At 54.5% G+C, this 13,760-nt stretch overlaps 1 protein-coding gene across 5 annotated transcripts in view; it reads left to right on the top strand.

The window, feature by feature from the left end:
• The window catches only part of LOC116950856 (endophilin-A3-like), a 69,371-nt gene that overhangs the window by 50,202 nt on the left and 5,409 nt on the right, over positions 1-13,760 (top strand). For 3 of the 5 annotated variants that reach the window (XM_032968982.2, XM_032968981.2, XM_076073050.1), the window contains exons 4-9: positions 3,588-3,731; positions 4,604-4,737; positions 5,318-5,476; positions 10,323-10,426; positions 11,546-11,694; positions 12,685-12,747. In XM_032968982.2, coding sequence (XP_032824873.1) covers positions 3,588-3,731; positions 4,604-4,737; positions 5,318-5,476; positions 10,323-10,426; positions 11,546-11,694; positions 12,685-12,747 — 753 coding nt within the window. The remainder of the gene's footprint in view (positions 1-3,587; positions 3,732-4,603; positions 4,738-5,317; positions 5,477-10,322; positions 10,427-11,545; positions 11,695-12,684; positions 12,748-13,760) is intronic. The other 2 variants (XM_032968984.2, XM_032968983.2) reach the window with 1 other exon arrangement.

The raw sequence follows: 13,760 nt of genomic DNA, 5'->3' as shown, positions 1-13,760 counted from the left end.
CTGTTGATGCTGCTGCTGATTATTATACTGCTGATGCTACTGATGGTAGAGTGAAGGCACCCAGGTCAAAGCAAAGTGATGTCTTCTCTGATGTCTTCTCCTCCCGGGTGTGCTCGAGAATGTTTTAAAGTTGTCTTAACCGTAACAATAATAACAACTGCAATTTTTTTTTTAGTGCAGCGATAACTAACACTTATTAGTTCAGTGTCAAGAATGTCTTGGCGTGCTTCGAGGCCTTCTGCTGGAACGTCAACGCCAGGCGACTGTGAATTACCCAGCAGCAGCAGCAGCAGGCGTCTTGTTCACGTTGGCCTCCGTCCGTGTGGGGTCCACGATTTAAATCCCACGTCCGCCTGCGAGTATCTCCGGGGAGGGAATCTGCGTGGCCCTGCAATGATCACGGCGCTTTCCCCACCGGCCCTACGCACGGCGGTGACGTAGTGTCGCGTGTGACAAGCCAGAGCCGAATCTTGACTTAAAGCTTTCGTGACTGCAGGAATTCATATTCTTAGATATTTCGGTAAAGTCACGTAGATAGGGTTCAAATGACCTATTTACATGACTTTTAAAGAACCCATCTACGTGACTTTACCTAAAGACCTAATAAAAGGAAGCCAGAACCACTTTGTTTTTCATTCTCACGGTGGACATTTAGCCAAATTAATAATAATAAAAACGAATTCGTTGTGAAGTGTTTCTTTTTTTTTTTGGTGACCGTAATGAGAGGCCATCGACCCGCCCGCTACGCTCGGGAAGCCGCTTTAATCGCACAGTAGGCAGCGGCTGAAACCTGGATTCGAACCCAGGCTCTGAGTGGTGCCGGCTCATCGCTCTGACCTCTGACCTCTAAGCCACCCAGCCACGTCCTGACGAAATTTGTTTTCTTGTTGTGTATATCACGGGAAAAGGACGCAAATCTTCGAAATGCAATGCGACCTGCAAGCCTGACATCTGGGTTGTTAAATCGGTCCCTCTGCACACAGCTGGGTGGGCCTGCAGATGGATGGATGAATCAACACATTTTTGTTTTATTACAATATTTTACCGGGATAATCCCCTCTTGCGATGGAACATCTCGTTTGAAAGGGTGTCCGGGCTGCCGATTAGCTCTAAGGTAGCGAACGGGCAATGGCGCGTGTACACAAACATGTTAACGGTCCTTAAGTAGAGGCCATTTACTGCAAGAGCAGTCAGTGACAAACGAATATTGCTCGCCATCGCCATCTGTCCAAAGTTTCTAACGGGCCTGCAAAAGTGCGTATGCGCGCGGTGTTTTTCACGGCCCGTGCTGTCAACGCATTGCTGGACGAGGGGCTCCCCAGTGCCCGTGCGGACAGCGGTGGAGTGTTATTTGACCGTACTTCACCGCGCTGGGTCGGTGCGGGCCGGCGAGAGATCGATCGTCGTCGAGGCCCGAGTGTGTTCAGGGTCCACTTTACGACGCGGCGGTTGGAACGACGCTGCTGCGAGGTTCTTAAATCTCCCACCGCCGCTGTCCACCCAGCGGTATGAACGGCCGCAGCACGGTTAGTCGATCGGCAGGTCGCGTGCGGTGCGGTGAGGTGTGGGTATTCTCACGTCTGGCCAGCGTGGAAGAGAAGGGCAAAAATAACCCTTCAGAAGAGGGCCTCACTGGAGCGCCTTTGGAGCCCCTTTTTGCCAACAGTGGCGTCGGGGAGTAATTGCAGCGCTGCGCCTTTCCCTTTTCCACATTTATTCCTATTATTATTGCCAATGAGTACGGCTTGTCCTATGGATAGACTTGCCCCTGCCATAAGAATGTCAATTACCACCACCGGCTCAACGCTGTAAATGAGACATTCGCACCACCTCAACGCTCGTCCGAGCAAGAAATAACCACGACTTTGACCTGTCACCTTTCCCACCTCTATTCTTGAAGTGTACGAATGTGGCTGCTTGTGCAAGGAGCGATACGAATGCATTGGGTGCAGGAGCCGAACTGAGAAATGCCACAGGACAGGTCCAATCGCTCGACAGATGTAGTGAATTAAACACAAGACAATTTGCACATCGACAAAGATGTAACCTTTAGTAGACTGTTGGGGCAAGTGCTGTCAGCGGCCACCTATTAAGGCCAGTACAGCACGACACACGATCGAGTGAGTGGCCAGCACCACGCCTGGCCGCCTTTGTCTCCGCAGTGCTGATGTTTGCACACCGCACCAGGTACTCATTTATGGTAGAGTCGACCTAGGGGATGCCCAGGACCGGTTTACATATTCGCCACTGTTACGTATGTATGTTGAATTTCTTTTACACCGTACTTAGCCAACCTTGCTAATCGGAGGTGTGGGGGAAGGACAACAAACTAAACACAGCAAGTAGTTCTAAAGAATTTAGTTTTCAATCTCGATGATTTAAAAGTACCAGAGCTCCAGTGGCTTTCTAACATTGGAAGGAAGAGCATTCCAGACGGCCGCAGAAGCGCATCTCAAAGCGCGCGGTGATTGGTCATGAGCGGGAATCGAACCCTTGTCGCCGGCTTTGCAGTGCAGTGCAGCGCTAACCGCCTGCGCCCGCCGCTCGTTAAGGGTGCGCAAGTCAGACGGTTGAACGAGCGGGGAACGTTTCCCCGACGTGGCAATAAAACGCCTCGCATCTCTCTCACCGGTCGTGGCTGTGCTGCAGCAGCAGCGTGCCATTAAAGCCAACACGAGGCCTTAATAATGCACATTACACGCGGCGCTCAATAAATACGGGGTTTAAATTTAACGCGCGTGACTCAACGCCGACATGTTCATTAACGATACGGCGGCCCCGGCACTTCCCCATTGTTGAGGGAGCCCATTTCTGTGGATGGCATACTTTTGGGCTGATGTGAAATTTGAAATATATTCGGATCACCAGAAATGTCGCATCTAGGCCCCCTGGACACATTTCTCATGTGTGTGTGTGTGCGTGCGTGCGTATCGAGGCAGTAGCCCTCCAACAACACCGCTCACAACAGGCAGAGCACCGGGTGGATTAAACTCATCGCGGTGGTACAGTGGTCAGCAGGGTCGGTGCATCTGCCAGCTATCTTAGTCAACCCATCGTGTATTTATGTTGAACTTCTTTCTCACCGTACGTAGCCAACCGTGCTAATCGGGTCTGTCCCGTGACCACCTGCCAGCGAGCCTTCGACGCTTCACGTGACCTCCAAGTGCACCTAGCCTGCACGAGCGGTGTGGTCACGCCACTTAGTGGCGAATGGCAGCTGTTGTTGCCGATGCCTCGCTCTGACTTGACCTTTTGGTGTTGTTCTCTGGTCGTCTAACACTGATGCAGAGGCAAGGCCATCAAGAAGGCTTGCCTCTGGTGTAGGCCAATCAGATTCAAAGACAATACTTAAATTATAATCGGAGCGTGTTTGTTCGCTTGTTTTGCCACAAGTACCGTGTGGTTAATGCGGACTTGATGCCTTTAAATGTTAGGGATCTGTTTGGTGTTTGCACATCTTAAGCACCTGCCGTTTTATTGGCAGAAAGGGTGAAACCTACTGGTATGTTTGATACTGGCAAGAAAAGAGATGCCGAGTTGTTTTCCACGTCCCGTCCGGCGCTCTCTCTCTCTCTCTCTTGCCTCAGCGTCGCGCGCCAAGCTCGGGATGCTGAACACCATGTCCAAGATCCGCGGCCAGGTCAAGTCCACGGGATACCCGCAGCCGGAGGGCACGCTCGGGGAGTGCATGGTGAAGTACGGCCAGGACCTGGGCGAGGAGTCCAACTTTGGTAGGGACCCTGCCGTCGCGCGCCGCCACACGTCCCCGTCGCGAGCCGGGGCGATCTCTCGTCTTCCCCAGCTGCAATGGCGGCGTGGCCGCGTGTATCTCTATCACTGCCGCGTAGGTTTGGCCTGTCGAGCCCTCACATGGCGGCGCCGCTCGCACGGCAACGCCGCTCGCACGGCAACGCCGCTCGCACGGCAGCATCGCAATGTCATTTGTACACCAACGTCACTTACGCGGCAATCTCAATATGCGGTTCCTAAAGAAGCTGCCACCTTAAGGACCAAAGTGCGAGACGACCGGAAACACATGATCGAGCAACGTGTCTCTCTCTTCCCTGCGGCTGAACCTGCCTACTCGCTTATCTCTGCTAGACGTCGCAGCGCGAGCAAAATTGGCATGCCGAGCGATCTCGCAGTACGAGTAAATCCAATGAGCTGTGAAGCTCTTTTTCACAGATGTCCGGTAGTGGCGGGTCAGCGAGTCACATTAATCTTACAAAGAAGGGATTACTGGAGTAAGATAGAAATGTTAAGCAAGTCACTCTTTAATAAATTTAGAGCATGGACGCACAAACCACAGTTGCTGAGCAGCGTGCCCAAGGGCCCAAAAGCCCACTCAGCGGCCAGCAACAAACGGCGCCACCGTTCAAAGTGCAGCAGGCCAGGGTTGACACGGTTCCCCGATTGAGCACGGCGAGCACTCGGGCATGGAACGAAAGAGACGGAACGATGGGTGGGTAAATCCAAACGTTGCGTGGATCGTATGACAACCGCGTGTGTTTAGTTTGAGCCGAAAGCGAGCGGGCTTTCCTTTCACCCTAACCCACCCACAAACCCATCGCGCTTCTCCGCCCCTCCGCCGACCGGCCTCCAGGCCAGGCCCTTGTGGACGTGGGCGAGTCCTACAAGGAGATGGCGGAGGTGAAGGACGGCCTGGACATCGGCGTCAAGCAGAACTTCATCGACCCCCTGCAGGGCTTGCAGGAGAAGGAGCTCAGGGAGATCGGGGTGAGCGCGGGTCCGCGAGTCGTCCGTCGCCGGCGCTCGCGCAGTCAAAGGTCCCCCTCCGTGCGTGTGGCCTTCACGGACTCTGAGGGGCAAGCGCCGTTTGGCGAGTAGCGCCGTACGACGGCCGGCACGGTCGCACGAGGGGGTTGGGGTGACCAACACCGTGCCCGGCCGCCTTTGTCTCCCGAGTGGCGATGTTTACACACCGCACCAGTTGCTCATTTTTAAGGCCGAGTCAACCGAGGGGAGGAGGCCCCAGGGCTGGTTCTGATATCCACCAGTTGAGAATTCTAATTCCTGGTTGGTATGGAGGCGGGGGGTTAACTCGGCCAATCATCCCTCGAGGGTCAATAAAACTGAGTACCACTTTGTTTGGAAGTCGACCGCGGTTTGTTCTATGGATAGACGCCGATACCGCGATAATCGTCGTTGTGAAAATTGACATCGCGGCGTGCGGCATCGTGAGAAATAACATCGTGGCAGCCGTAGCCACTGCACAGGGGCTTGCGTGCGGCCTTGTGATGCCGCCGCCAATGACCGTCGCGATTCTCTCGGCTCGCCGCTGCTGCCGCCGCCACAGCAACACCTCAAGAAGCTGGAGGGGCGGCGCCTCGACTTTGACTACAAGAAGAAGCGCCAGGGCAAGATCCTGGAGGAGGACATCCGCCAGTCGGCCGAGAAGTTTGAGGAGTCCAAGGAGGTGGCCGAGAGCAGCATGTTCAACCTCCTGGAGAGCGACGTACGTACGCCCCCCCCCCCCGCCCCCCCCGCGCGTCCTCGCCCACCCCGCGCGCTCGGTTCGTCGAGGTGGCGATGGGAGAAAGAGGGAGAGGCGGACGATTGTTTGATCGTAAGGTCCACCGGGGGAGATGCTGAAGCAGCCGCCGTGGTGTCGTGGCGAGCACACCGGACTTGCAGTGCAGGAGAGCTCGGTACGTTCATCAGTAACACCACCGCGTGGCCCTCTCACGTCACGGACTTTCGCCGTAACCTCTTGAACCTATCGACACCCAATCCCGTTTTACGAACTGTGTGCCTTGCCGTAATGTACTCGACAGTTGCGAACTTCGCCGCTAAGCCCCACATATTTTTACATTCCACAGCGAACATTCATGCGCCAGATGGCACCCCCAAGCGTGAGTGTCCCTGACAGGCTACGGTCTTTCTCATGTCTACTCTCTTCATTTTTTTTCCCCCCACACTGTATTGATGGAAACAATTTTTTTTTACGCAAGTGTGAATTATTTTTCGTATGAAAAACAATTAATAATAATAATGCATATATCAATAATATAAACTTACTTTTCGCACCAATGGTTCTGTACCACGTTACGATCCACCATCCCATTTCATGCTTCGTTTTAAGTGCTTTCAATTTGCGTTCTGGTTTTCAGGATTGCATCGTGGATGTGCCTGTACTAGGTGATGTCCTGGGTAGTGGCCCTTCGTCATAGCAGATAGACATGATCCAGGGGTCGCTGCATTGATCTCCCGGCGTAGCAGTTTTTAACGCTTTCCCCTTCCGAGACATCTGTAAGTTGCTGGGTGCGTCCTGTTCACCGCTGAATCTCAGAACGCGCGAACGGTTCAGCGTTCATTTTATTCAGAGAGGCGTAACGCCGTTATTTTCAAGACATCATACCCACCGCAGAGAACCGTAGCGACACGACCGCACTCGAGGATAGCTGGCGCCAAATTTTTGCCACACGCCCTCCCATATGCCCTTCATGGTGACCGTCCTTGTTCGATGGCTCGCCAAAAGCCGCTGCGAGAATGACCGGAGTTTGCGTGACGGTTTGACGAGATCATCAAGTTATTGTGGTTCATTTGCGGCAAAAACTGTGTGTGTAATGTCGGCACGCAACGGTCCCGCAACTTTCCAATGGTGTCACGGGATCTCTTAATGCGCCCGCGGTGTTAACCAGAACGGCCTGCCGGATTCTAACCGCGAAATCGCTGGGCCAAACATCGCCTTCCCCAATGGGAATACTGTTGGCGACAAGGGGAATAATAGATCTCCGATTTTTAAGCGAGAATCCAACTTAATTCTGAAAAAGAAGAAGTGGCGCCACCGCCACCGCGTAGGAATAAACGCAAGGTTTGGGGGTATGGAAGGACAAAGAATGATGACGAAGGGAGAGGTGCACCGTGAGCGATTAAGGTCGCGCGGATGAACGCGAGGAACAAGGTAGAGACGGGTTAATGTGGCACGGGGGGAGGCGAGGCACGGTCTGGTGGTGGTGGTGGTGGTGACGGCTGAGGTAAGTGGCGGGAGTGGCGACGAGATGGTTGTGTTATGGTAATCGTCCCGGGGAAGAGATGGGGCCCGACGCAGGAACACAAATCCAATTTGCACGAAGCGAGACACAATTTCGGCCTTCGCCAAATGACAATTTACGGCACGCTCTTCTGGGTGTTTCCACCGCCCCCCGCTGTTAACGTCGCATCCTTTCGCTGCGAAACTGTTGGGTAAATGGAGGCGTGTAAAATATTCACGTCAAATATTTCAACGTAAACATTTAACGGCCGGACACGAAACTTCCTTGGCCGCCTCGTTGCGACTTCTCTGAGTTTCTGCATGAAGATGCGAGACGCTCCAGTTTGTTTTTCGTGTATTTTTCCCATCAAATTTTATCCCATGCGCCCAACGTCATGATACCAAGTATTAATTTGGGTCTCTCGCTAAGCAGTGTTAGAGAATGACCCGTGGAAGCGGATACCATAGAACTACTTTTTAATTCGCAGACCTGGAATTTAACCAAATTCTGTGCCGAACCAAATTTAACGTGGCGTTATTTTTTAACATCACGTTATTTATGACTGGGCAGAGAGCATCAACTCCACCACACTTGAGAACCAACCCGGTTTAATCACAGGGAGCAGCCTGTCGTCAGCGGTGCCGGTTCAACGCTCCGACCTCTCGGCCACGCTGCACCGTCTAATCTCTGCAATTTTCGAAAAGACAAACTGGAAAGCCGGACTATTCAGTGGATATCCACATCGTATTCTATTCATATGCTACATGAATCCAAATTAGAATATATAATATAGGTTGCAAAATAACAGGGAAGGGTCTCTTATGTCTGGAAAACACGCAAACAAAATAGCGACTGGGTTGAGTCCGTTAACTCGCTGCGCTTGTGTGCATCTGGTTTAATCGTGGGCAGTTGGCTTTCTGAAATGAATGACCGACTGAGCCTCCTGTCCATTGTGAAGTTATCCCCGTCACGGGTTTTGTGGCTCTGTCTCGGCCATGTCCGCGTGAAGCTATGACCTGCCCCTCCTCCGCACGTCTATTACACGACGTTCCGGCCAGCACGAGTCCAGTGCGTCCCCCGTGCCACAGCTCCGATGCCGTGGCACGAAGTGGAAAAATCCACCGTGAAAAAAAAAAACAACAAACGACCGCTCACGCCGCCGTCAACACGCGATCAAAGTCGCGCGAGTCTCTCTCTGCTCGCTCGCGCAATTGGGGGGGGGGGGGGGGGCGAGCAGCACACCTCTCATTTGGTAGTCTCTGGGCGAAATTCCACATTACCGTGGCAGGGGATAGTCCCACCATGTACCTGTGTATGTTGAATCTTCTTTCACACCGTACGTAGCCAACCGTGCGAATCGGAGGTGCGGGGGGGGAAGGACAGCAAACTAAACACAAAAAGCAATTCTCAAAGCCGTACTGATGGCCACTGTCCCATTCGTTAGGCGTAAACGATCTGGCCGCTGAGCGGTGCTGTTGGAAATGCCAACGACTGCAGTCGTTTATCCGGCCCGGGTTGCACAGCGGTACAGCGAGCGGTTGTTCTATGTAAAGCCTCGCCCCTGCCATGGGATTGTGGAATTTCCATCACTGGCTCATCTAGATGAGTGCCACCTAGATGCTGATTTGAGCAGGGAACCGGGGTCCAAACCAATCCCTCGTAGCCTTTTGAGTTAATAATATGATGGGGGTTTTTTTCTGAAGCCAACCATGATCATGCAATGGATGGACTGATCCCTGCCACAGTAATGTGGAATCTTCATTATTTACAGCAACAACCACAGTCTGTGAAGAGTGCAAGCCGACGACGTTTCTTATAATTTAATAACGGATTTTTTTTTTTTTCCTCCATCAAAGATGAATTCGAATTTTGCTTCCCCCTTCAGCAGCAGCAGCAGCAGCCATCAGCCATCATCACGTTTGTCAAGTGCGATCAATGCCACTACTTCGCACTCAGGACTCTCCGTCCCGCCCTGGGGGAGAGTCGCCCCCCCTGCAGAGCTGGATCTCTGGAACACGTTTGAGGATGACCTACTTTCCCCTCGAGATGCCCACTCCGTCGCCAGCCTTGCGCTCCACGAGTTTCACGCCAAATTTTGTATTTGTCCCCCGGTCCCCGAGCGGCGTCGCTGCCGTCCGTGGGTCCGTGGCATCCTCGGCGCTTACGCGGCGCGGTCGAGCTGCCGCCAACGGCCGACGATGCCGTGGGTGCGACCTCCAGCGAAAAACGTCGCGTGGGGAAAAAAAAAAAAAAAACGCGTCAAACTCTTGCTTCGCCCTTCAACATTGCTCCGGTTTTTTTAGCTGACGAGCCGGTCTCGGTTGGCGTATCTGCCCAGGACGTGACAACCGGATTTGATTGGGCTCTGCCGGGTGGCGGAGGGCTACGGGTAACAAAAGTACATTACACAGACACGACGATCTGACTCGCAGACAGACGCATCCTGAATGACGACAGCACTCTTCAATGGAGATAGCAGACCCTGCCCCCCTACAGGCGACGAAGGCTGTTGTGGAAACTGCTGATGGTGAGCAGCTGTGAAGGCTGCGACGTCGCACGGTCGGGTTGGTGTGGCCGGCACCACCCCCGCCTGCTTTTGTCTCCCGAGTGCCGTTATTTACATACTGGGCTGAGTCGACCTAGGGGAGGCCCAGAACCGGTTCAGATATTCATCAGCAATGTTGTTCCATGAGCGGGAAGGCAGCTCAAGCTTGCCAGGTTCGTAACGCAGTGCATGCGTGTGTGCGTGCACTGTGTACGTTTAGGTGTGCCTGTGTGTGAGTGCGTGTGTGGCTAGCGCCAGCGTAGCGGTTAGCGCGCTGTGTGTGTGTGTCTGTGCGTGAGTGCGTGTGTGGCGAGCGCCAGCGTAGCGGTTAGCGCGCTGTGTGTGTGTGTCTGTGTGTGTGTGCCTGTGTGTGAGTGCGTGTGTGGCGAGCGCCAGCGTAGCGGTTAGCGCGCTGTGTGTGTGTGTCTGTGTGTGTGTCGGTGTGTGTCTGTGTGTGTGTGGGGAGCGGTGGTGTATCGGTTAGCGCTACGCTGCGCTACGAACCCGGCGACCCGAGTTCGATTCCCGCTCACGGCCGACACCGGTGACGATTATCTGAACCGGTACAGGGCCTCCCCTAGGTCGACTCAGCCTCAAACGAGTACCTGGTACGGTGTGTAAACATCGCCACTGGGGGAGACAAAGGCGGTCGGGCCTGGTGCTGGCCACCCACCCCCTCGTGTGCCGTGCCGTCCTTCGCAGGTGCTGCTCGCTTAACGACACTCGCCCCAACAGTCTGTGAAGGCTACACGGGGGGTCTTTGTCCTTTGTGTGTGGAGCAGGTGGAGCAGGTGAGCCAGCTGGCGGCGCTGGTGGAGGCTCAGCTGGAGTACCACCAGCAGTCAGCCGTCATCCTCGTGCAGCTCCACCAGAAGCTGCAGCGCCGGTGACGCCCCCCCCCCCCTACTCCCACTCCCCCAGCCCCCCACCCCCCTACATCTCTCCTCCCCCCACCCCCCCATACCCCCTTCATCCCTCCACCCCCCTACATCCCTCCTCCCCCCACCCCCCCCATACCCCCTTCCTCCCATCCTCCCTCCTCCCCCGCCCCCCTGCTGCCCCTTTAAACCAAACCACGCGTCCATTTGGTGTCGGCACCTTTCGAATGGCACGAGGCCACCGCAGAGGTCAGCGCGCGTTTGCCGATTAACACGGTTGGCTACGTACGGTGCGAAAGATGTTCAACATGCACGCATGCATACGTGTGGCAGGAGCAGTTCAGACATCGCTCGCCACTGATGGTAGCCTTGACCAGGAATCGAACTCGGGTGGCCGTATCAATGATCCGTCGGTTGCAGAGCCGCAGTTGAGAGACTACCGGCCGCCACTGCTTCAGGGACGCCGCGTCTCGCTGCAAAGCGACGAGGATGTGAATGCGACGTCCGGTCCTCGGGAATCCTACGCTCCACGAACGAAGGCATCACAACACCGTGGGGACGAACGTGCGTGCGTGCCTAGCAGGGGAATCGCCGGGAAACTTCATTCACTGAACCCTTCCTCGTCTGCAAGCGGCTCAACGTTAATTTTTTTTAAAGGAAGGCGCAGTAGCGCCATTCTTTTTAAGGACATTGTACTCAACGCAGAGAACCGTAGCGACACGACCGTACTCTACGATAGCTGACGCCAAACTGTGCCACACGCCCTCCCGCACGGCTTTGAAGGAGCCTCTGTTCCGATAACGTTATTTTATTTTAGTTTTTCTTCCGGTTTCGTTTTGACGATTTAAGTCGTCGGAACGGAACCGGAAGATAAACCGACGACCTAGACGTACGTCATCGGAACGGGGAAAGGGTTAACAAACAACGCTTCGTTAACTTTCACATTTCGGAGTGCGGCTCAACTGTGAAGGACTCTTGAGAACGGCCTAACGCCACTTCGCTATTCTCATTTTCCGGAACTCGACGTCTCTCTCGCACGGCTTAACCCTCGAAGTGCCCTCACGGCGGTTGCGGGCGCCGTGTGACCCCCTCCCCCCGGTGCGTGCCGCCGGCGACCCGTGGCGCAGGATAAGCGAGACGTCGGATCGGCCGAGGCGAGAGTTCAAGCCCAAGCCCGTGTTCGCGCCCTGCGACCTTCAGGAGAGCAGCCAGCAGAACGGCGGCGTCAGCGCCGCCTCCTATGCCTCCTCCTCCGCTCGCTCCTCCAAGTCCTCAGGTACCGGGGAGCGGCGGGGGGGGGTGGGGTTGGTGAGCGGCGATTCACAGCGCCGTGAGAGACGGGCGCGGGACGTAGTACGCGGGCGCCGCCGGCTCGTGCCCCCACCCCCCCTTCCCACCGCCTCAACACCGCAGGCAACGGTGTGGTTGCACCGGGGAAACGGACGGGGATCTCCCGTCTCACGTGACCTGTTAGCGGTTAGCGTCCATTCACCATCGTCCTCCGCAACGGGCTTGCCTTGTCATTGTAGGGACACCGACTCCTGCCATTGGAATGTGGAATTCACACCCATTCCCCCCCCCCCCCCATGCCTGTCCGTGTGGATGAGTTCCGCCCATTGCTTGTTTTACCTCGACTCGAACTTTGACCTATGTGATTCGCCACATCCGTACTGCCATCGGCGTGCGTTTCCACACACGGTGTGCGGACATTGCGCTGCGTTGTCCACCGAACGCTGTGTGCGTGTGTTTGCGAGAGCGCGTGCTGCGAATGGTTAACACCACGGTAGGTTCTACGTAAAGTGGGGCTTAATTTCAGCCGGATCTGTCTGATTCGGTTACCTGAAAAATATTCGCAAACACCGGCCACACCACACCCAGCATAACTCTCGCTATGGCAGTGACCGCTATTGCACGGACCACCTGCTCCAGTCCGTCGAACTCCCAGAAAATATCGAGTGAGAAATTAAGCCCCGCTTGGTGCAAAGCGCATGTCTTGCTTGTGAGTGTCGCGCAGCCCGAACGCGTGTTGTCCTCGGACGTCTGCTGCGTTGTCCTCATTGTTCATCGCGTCGTGGCAGAATCGCATGGCAACGATTTGCAGTTCCGTGCATTTCATTTTAAGCGTATTTCCATTCGTTGTTTTTTTTGTTTTTATTTTCCCCTTCGCCACGCGCTCGCAGACTCATCCCGCCTTAACGTGTGACGTTTTTCCCCTCCGTGTCACATGACCCCGCCGCATGATCTGTCACGTGACCCCCAACATCAGACTCCTCCCCGAGGCTCAGCCAATCGGGGAACTTTAGCTGGTCGCAAGAGATTCAGACCCTGGGTGAGTACTCGCTGAGCTGACTGCTGCTGAAATATCAAGCTGACGATCGTTTATTTTCATAATTCTTTTAAAATGTACAAATTTACCTCATCACCTTACGTCATTAACTCTCCACCAGGACTGTGATACATCGTACGAAAAGAAGATGCGTGACAATCGTATCGTCTAAATACCCTTACATCATGATTGTCATGGATTGTTTCAATTATCATATTAATTTATGTTCCCGACAAACTTTTTTGTCACAAATTCGAATTGTAAATACGCTAGCGGTTGTCCATTCAATTATTGGTTTGTAAGTGTAAAAAAAAAAAAATCTCCGGAGTAATTGACGACGTGGCGATTTTATGACGTCGTCGTTTTCCATAGCTGAGTTATGATTATTTTCGTGTGTAACTTGCACGGATAACTCGGCAACCTGAGTTCGATTCCCGTGCACTGTTCGCGTTGGTGTCGAGTGACATCCGAACCAGTCGTGACTGATTTGACAAAGGGCTGTGGGCTCTTACAATCCGTGTTAATTCTCTGCATTAAATAATCTGCGTTCGATTTGAGAAAAAAAAAAATCTGATTGTTTTTGCTTTCGTACGTGGCGCTGCGCCCAGGCTGGCACTGCAAGATGAAGCCGCCTGTGATTAATGCGCCTCACCACGGCTGACCAATCACGCCGCTGGCTACTTCCCTGTGGCCGGCCCAGAGCTTCGCGTGCGAGCTTCGCTGCAGCTCAGCTCAGACCCTGCGTGCTCCACGGCCTTGCTCTCTTTATGCGCTGCCCGCTGCCCGAATTGCTCGCGACCAGATTGCGACAACGTCTCTAGCGATAGTGCGGTCCGTCGCGTGGCGGCCCCCCTCCCTCACGTCGCCCGGATCCACCCCCGGCCCCCCCCCCCTCTACCCGCACACCCCCCCCTCCTGCGCCCCCCGCCCACACACCACCGGGATGGCTGCATTTCAAAGGTGCCGCCGGTAATAAAAAATGCGTCGAGCCGTACGTCCGCGGAGGGTGTTCGCTC

The sequence above is a fragment of the Petromyzon marinus genome, chromosome 40 (assembly GCF_048934315.1).
Source record: "Petromyzon marinus isolate PM22_M1 ecotype Great Lakes invasive population chromosome 40, UKy_Petmar_22M1.pri1.0, whole genome shotgun sequence".
Lineage (NCBI taxonomy): Eukaryota > Metazoa > Chordata > Hyperoartia > Petromyzontiformes > Petromyzontidae > Petromyzon > Petromyzon marinus.
This window is presented reverse-complemented; position numbering and strand designations above follow the sequence as displayed.